The following is a 19,738-nucleotide window of genomic DNA, read 5'->3' as shown; positions in this document are numbered from 1 at the left end:
TATGCCAAATTACCACGTGTCGATAATCGTAAACAATGATTTACTTAATATCAGAGGACGCGTTCTGATAAAAATGGTTTAAAATCAATTTATTTGTGAGATTAAGTTAATAATTCTACTAAAATGTCGACTAATGAACAGCCGGACCTGTTATTTTTCGATACATTCTCCCACGACACAAGTGAGGTAAGCAAACCATATATTTTGGTTGGTGCTTGTTTTTCGGCAAATTTACCGTAACCTGTGTAAACTTTTATCACTATTTATGTTCCAGGAGCTTAATTTGGACTTGGTACAGTTCCCAAAATCTGTTTATGTGCGAGAAATTCGTATAATTCCTTTGGGAGCGCGCGTGGAAGGAGATTTTCCTGGCGGAGTGCGTCTAGGGGCAACAAACCCTACAAAGTTTCACATAGACTTCTTTGTGAACGACCTGAGCAAGCCTGGCGCGTCCACATTCGAGGCTCTGGGCAGCCTGGACTACTGCCAGAATGGACAGATACACATGGAGTGTGGCAGCGGACTGGATCAGCCCAGGATACCAACTGACGGACTTGTGCTTAGAGGTTAGTTATTGATCTGACCACTGTGATTTCTTATTGTCTATATACAATCTATATTTACATTTTCAACCATAATTTTGAACGTAATTGTAACTTCTTTTTGTTACAAATTTCTCTCAGATACTAACTACGTTAGATACTACGAGCAAATTATTTGAGGATGTTGACAAAAGTAGATAAACTCTGTGTTTTCTTTCTTTTTTGTAATTAGATATTTGTTAGACTGATAATTTTCTGTCTCAGTTAACATCAAATATAAATATTAATGTCATTATTGTAATTAGTTCCTGTTCATGTTTCTCCATGAGATTTGGTTTTTAAATATTAGGTACTTATCTGTTTTATTACTCTTTAATAATTTTATTAATCACTTCTATGAACTAATAAAGATATGTTTTGCTCTTACAGAACTGATTACATGTGATACTTAGCAATAACCTACATTTAAACATTTCAAGAAACCATTTCATTTCTTGAACCAGCTATACATTTATAGATCAATGGGAACTCTATTCTCTAAAAAAAAGTATCTATTCAGACAGCAAAACAAAATATGTCTACCTAACAAAATGTTTTACATGATAATAAACCTTTTACTATACATTCCAGGATGGTACACAACAATCACGTTGGCAGTCTATGGCAACCTGACACAAGTGCTGCCGGAGACTCCAGTGGGTGCTAATCCTCCTCCAGTGGTGCAGAGACCTGTTGTCACCCGAGAAGTACCACCAGCTCCCGCACCAACTGTCCCACCCAACCCTGAGTGGAGCCAGGAGCCCTCTGTCCCAATACCTGCCTACACGGGTAATGTAGCTTCTGCTAACCCTGACGTCTATGGACCTAACAACTATCCGGAGAACTATGACGGTCAGATGTACAGAGGAGACTATTATGAGGCTGAGCAACCAAAAGATCCCAGGACTTACCAGCACATGGAAGAGAATGCTTGGGAGAAGAGAGACCTCAGCTGTGAAAGAGAACCTGACAGGATGCGACACAGCCCGCGCTCTATCGACCACGACAGGGATAGGAGAGATGCGCGCAGCCGGAGACGTTCCCTCGACAGAGGACGAAGCCGCGAGTCCTCTAGACTTCGCGATAGAAGCAGGGAGATCGACAGGATGGATAGACTTCGGTCCCGCTCCAGGAGTCGCGATAGAGATTATGTAGTAAAAGGAGAATATCGGCCGCTGAGCCGATCACGATCTCGTAGCATCGACAGACTGCGAGGAATTTCTACCGATCGCGACCGCGACCGAGACTGGGACAGGGGAGCCTACAAGAAGGATGACTACCGCCGACACCGCGAGCCATCCTACGATAGATCTCGTGGCGGATCGTACGATAAAGACGCTGGTTCCTACGAACGTCGCTCTCCGTATGACAAGAGAGCTCCATCGTATGAGAGGAAAATTCCTTACGAGAAGCGATTGTCTCCATATGAAAAACGGGCCTCGTCGTATGAACGAAGGGCACCTTCTTACGAGAAGCAATCTTCTTATGACAGGAAGCGGCATTCGCCTTACAGTCGCATCAGAGGCTCTAGTTATAGTAGCCGCTCTCCAAGCCGAGATGACCCTCGCAAGAGACCACGAACTCCGCCAGGAGAGAGTAGCAGGAGACCATTGTCTCCCAGAGACGTCGATGCTACAAGCCCCATCAACTCCATACGTTCTGAAGAAGGTGCTGACTACGACAGAAGTGGAAAACAAATTCCTAGAGTTGACTTCTATCACCAGAGTTATCGACACAAAACTTCCATCAGAAGTCCATCTCAAGAAGCAGAAAATGCGGCGTATGCAGAACAACAACATAACAGCCTGGTTACCGTGCAAATAGTTGACAACACCACCGCGAAGCCCATAGAATCACCAAACCGTAATATTGACGAAGACAGATCCATGGACGCAGAACAGTTTGAGCCAATTTTATCAGATGAAGACATTTGCGATGATATGGAGGGGCCCTCGTACATGGAAGTCGATTATGACGTGAATGATTACTGCGGCGTGGATGACATCATCAAATATTACAATCCTTTCAAATGTGACTGGAACAAGTACGAGTATGTTAACAAAATACATTTGTTGGGACCTAACAAAGAGGGCGCCAAGGATGTGTTGACTGCGACGTTTGACGAGCTATGTGATGCCAGTCCAGAACTATTTAAAATCTCTGAATTAGCAAAATCTAATAAGAAATTGGATCAAAAGTTCTTTGCGAGCACGTTCCTAGAGATCGACAACACAACGAGAGAGGAGTGGGTGCACCAGTGTGAACAACTGTTTGTGTCAATTACTACACTTTTCAAAAATACCGATATTGTTCTGAGAATCTTTAAGAATCCAAATCGGAACGATTCCTCTGATGAATTTACTGAGATATATCAACTGCTGATATCTTTCTGCAAGATTGGGCTGACGTTTGACTTAGCTCTGGCACAACAACAGCCGACCTACAAGATACGCCACATGAAGTGCGGCATACGTCTCGCTGAGGCTCTGATGGGCCACAGACACAACGGAGAAGTGACGAAACTACTCCTCTCCTCTGGCGTGGACATGCCTATGTTGCTACTGGACATGTATTCTAGGGAATACATGGCCTTGAGTATTCGTCTCATGATTTTGAAGGCGCTGAACGCCTGTCTCTCTTCGAAGGAGTCCATAGATCATTTCATGAAAGAAACTGTTTTCCCCAAGTTTGACAAAAGCGATGACAGGAAACCAAGAAATGGTTACCAAGCTTTAATAACGATGATGCAAACGAATCCTCTAGCCAGGCTGAAGTTCTCCATCAGCGCGCTAATAAAGAAACTGAACATCTATGAACTATTGCAAAAGTTACGGAATTTGGTGATTGACTTCAGTAAATCAGGAGATGACTCTGAGCTCTCTGAGGCGGACTCACATTTCATTGTGAACTCCTTCGAAGAAGTATTGCACATGTATCGGTCGCAGTGCTTCCACTTGTCGCAGCCAAAGCGTTTCCTTCCCGTCTCCGCTCAGTTTGAGATCAGCAAAGAATGCTCTAATGAAACGCTTCTAGAGTTCTTCAACATCCACCAAATCCTAGAAGTATGTTTGTATTTGTTAACTTGTCCGGGGACATGTAACAATCTCGTCGTCGTTAGCCCAATTCATGATTTGATCTATGAACTAATAAATTCCCAGAATGGGCTGAACTTCCTCTACAACAACATTGAGATGAGCGGGCTGTTGTTCAAGACTCTGACACTGCCGTATAGTCAACAGAATACGGAGGACTTTGTATACCCTCATGACCTGAGCAATTATAGCGACCTACAAATTCTAGGTTTAGAACTAGCTTACAGACTGAAAGCTTTGTATTACCTGCAGTCGATATGCGACCAGCAGGCAGGCAAAGCTGATGAAAATGAACTGATCGACCGTCTGCAATCACTTTACTGTCTCAGTTTCGGCAGCATCGGCAGGACCGCTGTGCCGGACGTTATAGTGATGGGAGATAACGCTGAATGTCTTATGGAGGTGTTTGAGAACGACTTGAAATCAAAGACTAAAAATGAATCTCCTTTAAAACAAAAATCGCCAGCGAAAGGATATGCCATCGAGTTGATTGTTTCTGCAGTGCGATTCGCTGCCAATGTTCCATTCTTGAAGAAATATGGACAAAGACTCATCAATGTGTCCAGGGAACACGATAGATTTGAACCCAGCGTGTCAAGTGTACTACAGGAGGTGATCCCTTATCTGAAGCCTGTTGAAAAGCCAACAGTTTTGTCTGGAGAAGACATGACAGAGTGCGTGGAAATATTAAAGGCTAGCTTAGAACACGCTCCCGACCTACCAGGGGAGCTGATGACATGTTTGAGAATCTTGCGACACTACTGTATATCAGATTACGAGAATAATGTGACGATTGCGTGCGAGTCTGCAACAGAGGAATATGTTGAGCTGAAATATAAGTACAACGTGCTGCAGCTGTTCTCTCTGGACGGTGTGGCGCACCTGGCCGGGGTCCTGGACCGACTGGCCACACATTTCGACCAGCCCAGCATGCACACTTCATTATTCGCCTCCGTGAAAGGCCTGCAACTAGCACAGATATTGCTGCCTTGTCTTAGACTACTAGACTCCATGTTAGCTAGAGTAGTACGCTGCCGAGGACCAAGATTCCGCGACTTGACGGCCGCTCCTGTCTTGTTGAAGACATATGGAATAGCCAAGGCATACCCAGTCGGCTCGGTGGGGTACAGAACTGCTGCCAAGGCTGCGGAAGCTTCAGTAAGAGCGTTACTAGCTTACGCTCAACCTATAGCTGATGATGCTAATGATGGTGACTCCATCCGCAGAGGTCCTTGGACTTCTCTCTGCTCTGAAGTGATCTCCTACATCACAACAGCTCCATACACGTTCGTACCAGGCCTGCTAGTCTTCTCTGAGCTACTGCCACTACCACTTCCAATGCAAACTAAAACGCCACCTACAGATCGGGAGTTAGCAGATGCGTCTAATGAGAGGCGACTGTGGTCGGCTCATCTCCACGCACTATCCAACGATCTAACGGACATGATTCAGATAATCTGCATGTCGACGTACCGGCCAGTGGTGCACATGCTGCGCAGAGTGTGCGTGCAAATAGCCGACCTCGCCCCCAACACCGCGGCCACTGTCGCTCGTGCAGCTGTAGGAGCTGTGATGCGAGAGCTGAAGCCCGGAGAGCCAGCCACTGCCAGCGTGGCGCGAGTGCTGGGCTTCCTAGCGTGCCTAGTGTCACACGCACCAGTGAAGTGCGCGGTGCTGCATGCCATGAACAGTGGCGGTCCGCGAGCGACGGACGTGCAGACCGCGCTGTGCTCAGTGCTGGGGCTGGCCAACTCCAGCAACGAACATGCCGCGGCACAAGAGTACGCGGCGCACGCGCTGGCAGCCTTCTGTGACGCCGAGATTACTCTAACTCCCGTAGGTGGCACGACAGACATCATTTTATCAAACTCTTTGCCGAACAAAGACGCATTAGTCGCATTTTTAGACTCAACGGCCGACTGCCTCGAGTCCACCACGAAGACCTGCTCCGTAGCGTCGTCTATACTCCGAGCGTACTTCGTGCTCACGGAACATGAGTACGGGTTCCAACAGTTCAGGAAATTCGTATCCAAAAGGAGAGAAAGTCTCGGGAAGTTCTTCAAATGGGCCTTAGAAGATCAGGGAGAAGATAAGGCAGAGTGTTTGAGTTTGTACATAGATCTCATCAGGATCCTGAAGATGGAAGAGGGCGAAGGTTCAGTGGGTCGGAAGACCATGCTGACTGTTAGCGAGATGGCTGACATGGTGGGGTACTCGCCTTCCGATGAAGAGCATCCTGTACTCAAGTTGGATAAGATTTTCAGAGTGAGTATTGTTTTCTAATGAGACCTGACGAAGTTCTGTATTATATTCATACCAGCTTTAATACATTTTTATTTTTATCCATATCAAATTAGAGCTACGTTGAGTGTACTCTCTGCTATGTTTTTATTGACATTCTCAAAAATATTGCATGTTTGTGACTCCACATCCCCTGTTGTTGCATGTTGCTAGTATCCATGTGTATGTAGCCATATATTAAGCGTAGACTTTCCTTCCACAGCCAAGAGAACAACACAGCAATTTTAATCACCGTTTTCAGGATAGAAACTCCGACGAAGACGCTCTAGCGAACGCGGGCTTCCTCGCCAGCCACCTTCAGAAGCTGAAGACCCTGGAGGAGCCGGGCACTCCCCCCGAGGTGCAGGACATGGTGCTGCCGGCGCCGGAGACCCTCGTGGCACAGTTCCAGGCGCGGACTGTCTACTCGCTCGGGGAGGCCAGCGACGAGAGGCTCACCTCCAGCTACTGGCTCAACGTGCCGGCCGCAGGGGGGGAGGACGATGTCAATGATAGCGAACTGGTGAGTGTCGTCAGCGTCAACATCGAAGCCCAGCTATCTCATAGGAGATTCCTGGGTTTCGATGTGATATTTTTTTACAGCTCCATAATGATGTTCTTGATGTATAATTGTCTGGCGTGGTGTTGCAGGTGCCCTGCGACGTGGTGTCGCTGGCGTCCCAGCTGGTGGCGGGGGGCGGGGAGGCGCTGTGTGGCGCGGTGCGGCGCCTGGCGGGGTGCGCCGCGCTGCAGGGGGGCGGCGGCGGCGGGGGCGCGGGGGGCGACGCCGCGCCGCGGGACGACAAGCGGCCGCCCGTGGCACTGTCGCGGGTGCGGGCCGAGGGGGGAGCCGACGCCTTCCGCTCGCGGCCCCCCAACACGTCCCGGCCCCCCTCGCTACACGTCGACGACTTCACCGCCCTGCACCAGCCTTACACAGCCACGCAGCTTACCAGGTCAGGAACTTATCCACTCTCAAATTAATCAGCAATATACCTAATTCTCTCCGATAGCAAAGCTAATTGAGCTCAATTATGAATATCGTAATCTATTACACTACGAGATACAATGTATTGTCTGTATTTACAGGGGTATGCGGCGCGGCATTGCCGTGGCAGACCGCGGCCGATTCGCATCGGCAGCTCCGATGCATGCACACTACCGACATCTGTGAGTACATACTTAATTAATTGTTAATCATTTGTTAATTTTCTTGGACTTTCTACTTGGAGACAAATTAAACATCTCGGTAACTCGGTGTTACACACACATACACTATTCATCTCGTGATACTAGTTAGTCTTCTGTGGTTTGGTATTGACTGGTACTGAATTTAACAACATCACCAATAGATGGCGTATATGTAAAAAAAGGACGATGTAATTTGTCGATAGATAGAGCCACTTGTTGCATTTTTGCACAATATTATTAGCAGAATTACTTTTTATTTTGTAAATTGTAGTGTAAATTCCAGATTATAATTGATTTATTGTTATGTACACAGTCGCGGGCGCGGTGCGTGGGAGATGGGAGCTTCGCACTTTGGACACTTCCCGCCTGCGTCTCAGTATATGATGGGTGAGTAACATTTTAACCATTGTATAGTAAATCAAGAATTCATAGTCATTTATTTTGCTCGTTCGTTGTGTTATTGCAAATGTTCGCATGTGCGATTATCTATCAACCGATCTCAAGTTGGAAAAATATTATTCGAATTCTCAAGATTTCTCAGCATGGTATTTGTACGCCCATGTTATGGCAAAAGCATTTTTCTTTCTATTGTATGAGAGTCATGGGACTCATAACATAACTGCTAAATTCCCTTCCGAAATTCAAAGGCTCCTAAATGATATCAATTTATTCTTAATAACAAATGTTGTTGGCTTTAATAATAATGAGTATATCGTTCCGCAGGCATGGGTTGGGGCGGCGCCGGGCGCATGTCCCGCGGCCCGCGACACCGCTCCTTCATGCGCTGACCGCACGCACACACGTACGGACTGCACTACACGCCGCCCTGATACTACTGCGGCTATACACATCTGTAGACCTGCTACTGACCATATACATTACCTTACTGCTACAGATATGTATTTACCAAGCGATTCCTTATTCCTTATCAAAGTGGTGTCACAATGTTAATGCTCGAACTTTTATTCCCAAAACTATGTTATTGTGTCTTGTAGCACTAAAGGTAGTCAATCTATGTAAAATACTGACTGAATGTAACAAGTCGAGCCATTATATTGCTGACGCAATTTCAGCTTGTTTATTGAATATTTTGTGTATAGATAATACTTTTAGTAAGTGATACAATGAATATTTGAGGGAATATAATATAAATATATTTCTCAATAACTTTTAGTCCATCAGAGTATATGGTGATGTGTAATATTAGTTCTATGTGACGCACAATTAGTGCTCATTGTATGTAGTAGTCTAATAAAAACTATATTATGTTAATAGTACCTGACTGTTTTATTTATGAAATTCTTATTCCTTAACTTAAGTTTATTTCCTATCTTCTGTCATAATACTACTCGGGAATCGAACCCAAGATTTCACTTAAACAATGTTTACGATACTTTGTTTGCTCACTTGAATGTATCATCGGTTATCGGGAACTGAAATTATCGGTATAATAAATAAAAACAATAGACTTAGATTTTACATTTATTTCATAAAAAAAATTAAGTACCACTTCAAGTTCCAACTTATCAGTTGCATCAATTCCGGAGTATCAGGACTTGATAAAAGTGGGCGTGGGAGTACTGAGTAGGAAATGTAGCAGCTATCTTGAACCACATTTGAGTTTCAATGAAAATGTTAAGAGTGGAACCAAGGCAAAGCTCCGAGCAACGAGAGTAATTGATTTTGTATCCACTTTCAATACACCCCATTCATACTGTGTTAAGAAATCCTAGGAGATAATTCGTTATAAATATGATGTATTTGTGACAACTGATTGAGTGGACTGTAAATATTTAAATACTACATTGTTTAGTAAATACATGGAAGCAAAATATTTATTTGTATTAATTTATAATTTGTTTTTTTTTGTCGATAACTTTGGTTCATAGTAACGCTGAAGGATCGTCCACCACAATACAACTCAGGGAGTGGACAAGTTGTACAGGGAGTGATCTCATATTAAACATCCACATTGAATAGGGTACACAAAGAAAACAATTTTAGAAAATTTAGAAACAAATCAACTTTATTATCAAGATGAAAAAGATCAAATGATATATTATAATATATAAGCTTAATGAACAGATATGTAAACCGCGACAATCACAGTCCAGCACTAACATAACCCTTGCTGTATATACCTTACTGCGAAACAAAACAAACGTTCACTATACATACAATACAAGTATATTATAATTTACATTATACATATCAAATAAAACAAACTATCATTTCCGCGTTTCAACTAAACAGTAACGTTGTAAAATTTATAATTATAGTATTATTTATATTAATACTCCACCAAGAATTTCCCATAGCGTTTCGTTACTATAATTGTCTTTGTTTTTTTTCTTATTTTTGTTTAATCATTAAACGGTAAAACATCTCACTAGCATAAGTTTATATTTACAAGGCCCTCGGGCACAGTCAGTTCAGTATAAAAGTATCACTCGCGACATGGCACGGGCGGCGCCGCGCCGCACTACTAGTCCCCGGGGTGCTCCGGGCACGATCTGTTTACTTCAAACCATTGATCTATACATCTGGAACAAAACAAATTGTACACGTTAGTATTTTAGCAAAACACATTGTTTACACTCTACCACTACCGCCATCTACCTACTTGCCATCAGCATGTACTTTAAATATACATACAAGGCACTCAACAGATGGCGTTCGCAACATGACATGGATTGTACCCTCACGCACTCTGTACTATTTACGTAAAGTGGTGTGCTTACTGCTTGGTACGAAGCCACAGAGGGCGGGAGGGTGCAGGTCAAACATTCTCGCGGCGAGTATCAGCTGACCTAGATCGCGCGCCTCTTATCGGAGCTTTGTCTAGGTACCGCGCTTTGAGCCCTAGAGCCCTACACTACAGCCTACTGAGGAGCACTCGACAGGCAGCAGCGATGTTGCTAAGGGCTCGGCTTCGACGCTTCGAGAGCTCATTTCTCACGAGTATGTCAACTATAACTTTACTAAAAGGTAGGGATTAAGTCTATGTTAGAAAAAGTGACGCACTAAACATTTTTTACTTTCATACTGCCTAATTTCACATATTTATCTATCTACTGGATAGAACCTCTACACAAAATCATCATCTGAATAGTTCTCATGGAAACAACAGTCACAATAACGATCTCGTGATACTATTTGCGATTTCCCTGGATGGTTGCATGTTTTATCCGCGTACCAGGAATCATAGAATAGCAATGAATAAGTAATCAATTACACATCAATATCTGTCCACCCGCTGCGGCCGGCGACTTCAGATAAATTGATTATAAAAACTACGTATCAAACTGTATCTATAGTACGTTTGTAAACAAACAGTGAACTTATGTGTGAATAATTGATCAAGTAATAGTAAGGAAATGTTTTATTGTGTGTGAAGCATTTTTGATGGCCTTCGTGTAATCATAATCATAGGCCTCGGGACTTCCCTGAAAGTATTCTACTTGTAGATAACCTGTCTAAAGACTCATTTATCACTGCAAAGAATTCTGATACGGTTCGGGATAGGATTTATCGACTTATTTTTGAAAGGACCAGTCGCTGTTTTGCATGCAAACCGGACTAACATTCATACACTTTTATATTCCTTTAATGTTACAAATTACACCACAAAGGTATCTAGATCTGATAGAATAAGCAGCATCCTACATGAATCAGCGTGCAAACAGCTGAAGTATGAGTCATTATAATATACCGGCAGTCTTGAAGCCCTTGATTAGATAACTATCTACGTATGACTGGTATAGAGGCATTATTAGGCGCATATTTAAATATCATTTAAGCCTTTACACTTTCTCACATTATAAAGTAATATTCATGATGATCGTGAGTGTGGCCACTTAATCCGCCATTCTCTGCCACTGGCCAATGACTGGTGGCTGATGAGTTATCGCGTGTGTCATCGTTACAAACTGGTTATGTATGATGCTGCGCACATCTCTGACGCTCTGTATTTCCAGTTACAATGTTGCTGGGTTTTCTTTTTTTCTTGTTTCCGTGTATCTTGTTATTTACGCATCAAGAAGTGATACCGTCAGGTACGTACTATCGAACTATTATTTATCTAGATAAAGTGCAATCAACAAATCAAAATTTAAGCCTCACCGAAATCAACAGTATTACGATTTGTCTAGCGAAGCAAGCCATCAATCTAAGAGAGAGAGCCTAGCCCAGCCTATCTGTAACTTTCTCTAGAAGTAAGTTTACAGCCGTATTGAACCATAAAAGACTAGTATACTAATGTAGAAGTATAAATAATTGAGATATGCTTACCCCTTGTGGTAGATGCAAAGGCAGGGCAGGCGGGCGATGGTGTCTCCGGCGGAGAGCTCCTCCAGACAGATGACACACTCGCCCTTCGAGTCGCTTAGCACGTCCTCTGTGAACACGTTAACCACATCATCAGCAAACAATCAAACAACTTCTCAAATCTAATTAAATTACTCACACCAAACTATTTCGAGCAAACTACATATATTTTCACAAAGTTACTTTCTAACTCCGTGCGCTGTAAGCTAATGGTTTCCACCACACTCCACTACATTGGCTTTGAATGCGATCAGTTATGACATAATAATATTTCCTCGTCCGACTCGCAGGCAAATAGTAACGCGGAGAAGAACAGACAAGTATAATTTGCGAAGTCTTGCCGCTTCTACATAAATAGTTAATGAGGTATTTCACTCAAAGTCTTTCTTGTAATTACGAGGAGAGCCTCCGTCCCGGTTTAAAGTGCTTATTCCCACTATTTCTTGGCGAAACGCATTGTGAATAATGTCGAGCTGTTTCGCAAATCTCGTTGGGAGTTACTAAGGTAATTAACTTAATGGATACTTCAGTTTAAACAAGGAAGCACGTACATAGGTGACTGTGTTAAATAGAAATAACGGTGTGGTGGAGCATTCACTTATTAAACTTGTGAGGAAAACAGGGAGGAACTCGATGATATCAGAATTTCAGAATAGTCTTCATTGGCGGGCTGTTTATGTTTTGCGCCAAATCGGAGCTGACTTTACCATGCAATTATGCATTGACTGACTCATTTACATGCAATTTACCTTATTATAAACTAAATATAACACCAACACCATGGCATTGTGGTAAACACTGTACCTACTAATTACTGGTAAATTATAAAATAATATTATGTTGTACACTTGTATAGCAGGTGTCGTGGAACTTAGTTACAGACACTGTAGTTAATGTGAATAATTAAAGAAATAGTTACGTACCGTTATATGAGAGTCTTGGCCTGGTAAGACACATGACAAGATGGCACTCTATATCGTCCGGCAACACAAACTTGCTGCACACCGGACATTTTATACCTGCAACACAAAAACAGGACACTGTTAACATACAATTCATAAAGGTAATAGTATCATGTAACACAATTATTGTTCCTAATTCACATAAAGAGCTATCTTCTCCGTAGATTTGTGTAATGTTGAATGCAAGTCTCGGTCCGCATTTTCGCAATGCAATAACAACAGGTTTCCAGCTTATACCTAGTAACTAAACCAATCCATCGAGTTGAGCGTGTTCGCATAAAATATTGCTAAACCAACAGGTTTCAATGAATTATAAACAAACTGTTAGTGTCGATATATAAATAAGTAATCAGCTGAGCTTTATCCGAGTTTAATTTTACCTCGGCAGATGGAGTGATATAAAATTCTGTGTGTCGTCGTAACGTCAAGTAAGCCGGTAAGAGAGTAAGCCAATTTAACGCTTTAACATGTCTACTTATATACATAGACTACACGCGTTATATATGTAGGCGTAAGTATACATACACCCACCCGTTGTATGATTTTCATAAATATTTTTTCGCTAACGAAGTAAAGTAGGTACGTAAAAATATGGTATCAAAAGGTTATTCTTTCTCCGAAACTGATAGAAAAATGAAACATGCGAAAACTATAAAAGATTTTTCAATATACGAGTAATTAATTAAGAATAATTACTGTTTTGTTTACCATATTGATAGTAATTTGTGGACAGGACTCCTTAAAAGACGAACCAAATCCTTAACCTTTAATTTGTAAGTTGTCGTGATATTGTGACTCATTATTGGTTCCAAGAAACATTCGGAAAATGTTTCCTTATTGAAGAAACAAGCTCGGTACAAATTATAATAATCATCCAACTATAATTGTATGTACAAGTCAGGTTGCCCTGGGAACTGCTTTACAATACGCTGTACTTATTTTACTACCATCGGACACCACACACAGGTACCTACTAATTAAATACAACACTATCGATCCTCAATTACCCGTATGAGCCCTGGTGTAATATGACGGGGCGCCAACTATTGTCTATGCAATTAAACAGCCGACAATAATCGTTAGCAGCCGAGTACCGAGTTACTGACAATCGATACTACGTGCGTTAGGCTCAAATCGATACTATTCTGTTGTGGAATGTTACTCACTATGTTAGTGAGTTTTAAAATAACTGGAAAATTGCCGAGTCACCATTCAATTAGTAAATTTATAATAAATACTAGCTGTCAATAAATATTTGGTATTGGAGTGTTTGGGAGTGAGTGGACACTCAGTTGTTTTATAATAGAGACACAACAATAGGTACGGGGCCATTGTACATAGGTACTATTTTTCTATTTTCCCCGTGACTTATAAATGCGCGCAACAATCTGGTTTTTAATCGTTTCTGAGAACACTCCATGTCATTCTGTTAGGCTCAAAGTTAATAAAACCTAACAAAGAAACCAGTACAACTAACTGCATATTGATTAAAGGATAGTTAATAGCATTACGTAATAAATGCGTATATTATGTAATTATATAATTATGTACGTGTGAAATCATCAATGGGAGGGAACGTGTCGCGGCCATGTTGTAGAATTCCGTTTGAGAGGCACTCTATTATCGCGTTGCCTCTTCAAATCAATTGTCACGTCTGAGCCGCAAACTGGCTATTATACAAATCAACAGATAAATAAATGTCCTGTGCAGATTTACCAGAATAAACGTACAACGTGACAACATGTTTGCAAATTAAATTATTGTCCAATTGATTTGACACAGTTTGCACAATATGAAGTGTCTACGATATTAAATCAATTTGAGCGTGCAGGTATCTGCATGGTGCATGCAAACGCTGCGGTTCCTAAACACCAATATAATTACCAACAAGTCAATTACCTCGCGTGATTAGCATAAACACATATACTGCCACTGATTGACTCAACGCAGAAGTACTACGACCATCTAGTATACCACAAAATCATGGTACTTGGAACATTTAAAAAGTGCAGCTGGATACAGATCATCACATCAAAATGATTAAAAACAAGCTTGCGATGGTACGCCATCAGTGTGCATTTCATGAAAACCGACTTAATTATAAACTGAAACATAAACAAACTCAAGTTTAATTAATTAAACGCGACTCCGAAACTTGTTCGTTAAACTTTTTAACCGAATTCGCTGGTCAAATTAATTGAGGGAAAGAGCAATCGAACGAGTTACTTCTGAAGAAATCTTGAGCCATTGCGGAACTTGGGGAATTATATTAGAGACTGGTAACTCCGGTGAGTAAACAAAGAACGGCTTGACGATATAATAACAACAGACGTTGGCATTCTGCGTCTCACATGGCGTCCACAACAAAAACACGGACACGGTCGCCGGTCCGTGCGTTCCGGAGTCGGAGCACGCACGGCCGGCCGCTCCCCCGGCATAGCGATGTGCTTGGTGTTACGATTACCATGGAAAATATCTCGCACCCGCGTTTATTATTAATAAATTGACATTCTTTCATTTGATAAGCTATTATTGAGTGATTAATTAAATATTTTTTTAATGATGATTTTGTTATATGTTGTCAACCGCAGTACCTAAGTTAGAGAGAATTTTGCTGATACACTTCGACATTTACTTCTAATTCAATAAGAGTCGTCTGTTCACGTAAAGGCTAAAGTCCTAAACCACTTATTGCTACGGGTGTTTGCTTCTCAGGATAATTGAAACCTTTTGTCATTGAACCAAACGTATTGTGTCGTATATTGAATACATCGACTTGGTACTGTACGTCTGTACCGCACAATGTGCCACGGTTCAATGTAACCGCCACATATGGATCTAACTACTGCCTTGCAATTGTAATTTATTTTACAACGATTGTTATTTTAATCGACCACACTCGCATTTTATTGCAAATCAATAACAGATATAAATACTGCATCAACTAACAAAACTAATTAAGTAACTATTTAGGGACTTTAATCGGAAAATGTGTGAAATAATAAACAACAGAAAAGTTTATATTTTCCTGTTAGAAACACGGCAACACGGCAGGCACTCCGACTGGACCGTAATCCTATTTGCGAATAAAAACAAACTAAGTGACCCGTTCACAACAGACGTCAGGCGCGCCACCACGCGCGAGGGGTGCAGGAGGCCCACACACTACACACACCAAGTATTTCATGCTGCAAGTAATTACTCAACTTTTGTAATACTGTACAGATTCATGATTCATCGCTGTATATTCGGTCGTAGCTGTTACCTGATAATTCAATTAATTCCTTGTTTGACTCATTAATTACTTACGAAAATGCTTAACAGTAGCATTTAAGTTGGCAAAAGACACGTTTTATCCAAGCATCCCACAAATACCTGTCTACTTTATAATATTGCCAAAGTCTTATAAACAAGTTCCAAAGCTAAGCTTCTGTGAGTGTAATCGTGTAGTGTGTGGAACCCGGCTCATCCGTAGTCCACACACGTGCGGCCGAGAGTGACGGCCGCGCCGGCTCATTGTGCCGGTTACGGCTTATGGCCCGTACGGCCGGGCCGGACTAACGACCGGCCACCGGCGCACCCTCCTCTTCAATTGATCATTGTTCTACGCGTTTTATTATCAACCCTATTTGTGTTAACGTGCTCGCCGTTTCACAATTGTTTGACGCGAAGTCTCCGACAATATATTCGTGGAGCAACAAGTTCTAAACAATCTCAAATTAGATGGAAGATGGGAAAAGCTGCTAACAAAGAGATATTTCAGGTAAAGCAAATGTGCTGAAATATAATAGTCGGTTGTCTAGCCCGACTAGATCGCTAAATCTACATATAAGAATAACGTCAAAGGCTCCGTAGTGCCTCGATGCATGTTAAACGATTGTTTGAGAGGTATTATGGCCGCCTGTTGTGTTCCGAGAGTATCTTGCGTATTCTGGTTAGTATCTCGAAAACAATGGCTATTTTAAGATTTAATCGAGATGAGGAGGATATGTTAGGAGGATCTTTATGGTTTAAAAAATTCACTAACGTGGTAAAGTTTATCCTAAACGACAATATATCTAGACAGAGCCACAACAACCGAACAAGACTTTAGTGTTACAGACACGAGAACAGAACGTCGTGCCGTCAGTCGTCACCTCCGAAACACTAAACACCTGGAGCGGCGATAACTAAAACAAATAACTTCACGGCACATAAATTGCTTTCGCAAGGTTTGCGTAACGGCCACTGAAATATATTACACGCAGACCATCGGTACACCTCGAACAAACGTCCACAAATAGTGTAACTTCAACACTAACTTCACACGTCTGCCGGCGGAATGGATATTGGGAACAATGACAAGATCGGGTATGGATTTGTTTATGAATAATTTCTGAGCCATTTACAAAGAAATATTAGACTTTAACAATAAAACAATCAATTTACTAGGACCGTTGACGCATGCATTTATTTGTTACATAATTCACTCAATTAAATCTATGAGTGTCAATATGAATGTATGTGGATGATAATTTAGGATACAATAAACAAGTATCGATATAAACATAACCAGCCTTTGTATCTTGTTGTTCGAGCTAGGGTCCAGCTATATGAAATTAATCACATTATGAGCGGTGCAAAGCAAACACATCAACGGAACATCTTGTTGTGTCAGCGGTACTGGGCAATATGACCCATAATACATGTATATTGACCTCCATAACATTGATGAGGAGTTACGTTCACACGACTAAGGTATAGGCTGTCCTCTACATAATGTGTCCAGGTGCCAAGTGCTCGTGGTCCTGGCGCTGCTGGCGAGCTCGCTGCCGCCCAGCGCGGGCTACATCGACTGCAGGATCTCGTGCCGCCGCTGCCACGAGAACACGGAGCACCCCTCCGTGCTGGAGGTGTACTGCGCCATGTGCGAGGAGTGCAAGCAGAGACGAAGAGAAAGGTACTTAATTAGGTACAGTTATTACATAAAACAGCTAATTATTGTGATTGTAGCACAGATCATAGTCACATCGTCGACTATACGCGCTACGACTTCCACTTGCAAGTCCACAGGTGAGTAATGTTCAATTCCAATTGCCAAAGTTCTCTTTGACTACACAAAAATATACAGTCATTCATTTTGAAGGATGAAAGGACGTACTACTGCACGGACTACTTTGATCAGAATGCGGGATGGAGTCGGACGGAGTGCCGAAGCGCTGGCCAAAACCCTGATGCTGGGACCGCACGCAGCGGCGCCCCCACCCGAACACATACAAGACGCGGGGCAGGCGATACCACCCGAACGCCCCGCACCACCTGGACGACCTGGACCGCTGGGATCACCTAGTCAATATTTACAGCCTGGACAGCCAGGGCATTCAGGAAAGCCAGGGCATCCAGGGCACCCAGGGCAGGCACTACTGCCGATGCTCATGCAGCGGCACCCGCAGCCGCTCCCGCATCTACCCCAGCAGGGAGCGGTCTCGCGGCCAGCTCAACGTGGCTACGGAGATGAAATGGGTAAGACAGATGACTACCTTTCACAAGTTTGGAAAGTGTTAGGCAATGATTTTTTTAAATAAACTTTCCCTGACAAAGCGCTGTTATTGTTTATTAACTTTAATATTTCCTTGTTCCACTGTCGGATGATCAGATAGACCCATGCCAAAACCATCGTTCCCGGCCGGCTGCCCGACGCCGCCGGTCTGCCCTGACTCGGAGGAGGACGAACCAGAAATATTTGTGAACTATCACACTGATATTACTACCACGACTACGAGCATGGCCCCCACCACGCCACAATGCCCGGCCATAAGATGGTGCAGGAAGAAGAAAAAGCCGCCCCAGCAGAGCTGCATGCCGTGCATGCCCATGTGCCCGTGCCCCGTGCAGCCGAGCACGGCGGGCACCACGCACCAGGACTACCAGTACGTGTACATCGGACTACCAAAGGGTATATTGCGACCGAGCTAGTTGTGTGATACACGTGCCAGTAGTGTGTATGTTTCAGAACTAACTATAGTGGAACACTTGTTATTTTATTTTAGTAGGTACGCTATCATTTTGTAATAAATTGAATTTATTTTGTATTCATTTCATGACTTGCCTGGTAATCGAAGGTAATTTCAGTCGTAGATGGGAGTTGTTTAATGCATCTAGCAATAAGTGCACTTCCAATATGGTGCATTGAGGAATAAATTCATATACATAATTACAAAATTTTGTGGTAACATTACTTATTATGAGTAAGCTATATATTTTTCCCTGTCCAAATAGGTTTAAAAACATACAAGTATCTTAACACATTACATTCAGACCTGTTCACTGTTCAGGATTGGAACCTACAACACAAACACATCAGCCAATAGTACAACTACTGCCCAACCATGCAGTAGTTTATTGCAACATTGTGTTAATCTGCACCTCTGACTAGCCCCATCAGAAAAGGCATAATATTATTTACATAGACTAATTTACTGGCTATTTATGTATGAAGCTAGATTGTTCTTGAAGCTGTGTCTGAAGTGGTATTCCCTTTTAGATGAAACTTTTTATTTATATTTTATTCTTTATGGTCGAATCGTGCTTCTTGCAAGCAGCAGCAGTTGCCGAGGGCTTCGGATCAATCTCCGACTTAGGCAGTTTTATTGAGGTTTTAGGCAATAGTTATAATCTGATGACAAAATAATGCTAAAATTTGGATATTGCTTAATTATGTAGGTATCATTTTAAAATATATTCGACACATTTCAAAAATTCTAAGTCCTAACAAGAGACTAGTGTCCAGTTAAAAATTAAGACTGACTCCCGGTAGACAAGTGTTGAAGGCAAATCTTCCGCTAACGATGCACTTGCCTTGGATTAGACATTTGAAGAGTTATATTTTTATTCAAACCGTCCAGGAATGGACCGTGTTTATACGTCTAGTATGTACATATTATTACCTATATATTTGTGTGTATTGTTATGTATACTTTATCGTATGACAAAGTATTTACCAATGTTATTGTTGTGCAAGTTACTATATTTAGGTAATTGCCCTATAACTTGATAATAATTAAATTTAAGTTAGAGTAATGACTGTGTTGACTGGTTAGAACATTATAACTGTCATTATTAGGTAATAATTGGCACAGTATATGTTATACAACATTCGCATCGATCCGCTTCATTTCTCTGCACTACCCTATGGTTGACTGTTAGAGAATGCCTTAAGGCATTAAGTCCGCCATTCACTGTATTTGTGATGAAGAAATAAATAAATAAATAAATATACATATTTCTTAGTTATTGCGATGGTTTGTTTCTTTGGTAATATTTTTTA

At 42.1% G+C, this 19,738-nt stretch overlaps 3 protein-coding genes across 7 annotated transcripts in view; 2 read left to right on the top strand and 1 right to left on the bottom strand.

Moving 5' to 3' along the window:
* LOC118272860 (protein virilizer) lies at positions 1-8,421 on the top strand. Of its 2 annotated transcripts, none has more exons than XM_050693425.1 (8): positions 1-186; positions 275-566; positions 1,173-5,938; positions 6,216-6,476; positions 6,605-6,909; positions 7,043-7,123; positions 7,458-7,531; positions 7,868-8,421. In XM_050693425.1, the coding sequence occupies exons 1-8, from the start codon at positions 124-126 to the stop codon at positions 7,930-7,932; spliced, it is 5,907 nt and encodes a 1,968-aa protein (XP_050549382.1). In that variant the 5' UTR covers positions 1-123; the 3' UTR covers positions 7,933-8,421. The 2 variants fall into 2 exon arrangements, with proteins under 2 accessions (XP_050549382.1, XP_050549381.1); XM_050693424.1 differs by having other exon boundaries at positions 6,177-6,476.
* A 731-nt stretch (positions 8,422-9,152) lies between these two features.
* Positions 9,153-19,738, bottom strand: part of LOC118272845 (E3 ubiquitin-protein ligase znrf2) — a 113,207-nt gene continuing 102,621 nt past the window's right edge. Inside the window, exons 2-4 of the mRNA XM_035589557.2 lie at positions 12,394-12,489; positions 11,435-11,540; positions 9,153-9,687 (exon numbers count right to left, since the gene is read on the bottom strand). Coding sequence (XP_035445450.1) covers positions 9,630-9,687; positions 11,435-11,540; positions 12,394-12,489 — 260 coding nt within the window. The 3' untranslated portion in view covers positions 9,153-9,629. The remainder of the gene's footprint in view (positions 9,688-11,434; positions 11,541-12,393; positions 12,490-19,738) is intronic.
* LOC118272843 (collagen alpha-3(IV) chain-like) lies at positions 16,474-18,507 on the top strand. 4 transcript variants are annotated; one of them, XM_050693442.1, is made up of 4 exons: positions 16,474-16,782; positions 17,201-17,371; positions 17,558-17,934; positions 18,068-18,507. In XM_050693442.1, exons 1-4 carry the CDS (start codon positions 16,754-16,756, stop codon positions 18,385-18,387), a joined length of 897 nt encoding a protein of 298 aa, XP_050549399.1. In that variant the 5' UTR covers positions 16,474-16,753; the 3' UTR covers positions 18,388-18,507. The 4 variants fall into 4 exon arrangements, with proteins under 4 accessions (XP_050549399.1, XP_035445443.2, XP_035445442.2 ...); XM_035589550.2 differs by having other exon boundaries at positions 16,476-16,782; positions 17,201-17,383; positions 17,597-17,934; XM_035589549.2 differs by having other exon boundaries at positions 16,478-16,782; positions 17,201-17,383.

Source organism: Spodoptera frugiperda, chromosome 4 (genome assembly GCF_023101765.2).
Source record: "Spodoptera frugiperda isolate SF20-4 chromosome 4, AGI-APGP_CSIRO_Sfru_2.0, whole genome shotgun sequence".
Classification (NCBI taxonomy): domain Eukaryota; kingdom Metazoa; phylum Arthropoda; class Insecta; order Lepidoptera; family Noctuidae; genus Spodoptera; species Spodoptera frugiperda.
The sequence above is the reverse complement of the archived record's forward strand: the minus strand, read 5'-3'. Positions and strand labels throughout refer to the sequence as shown.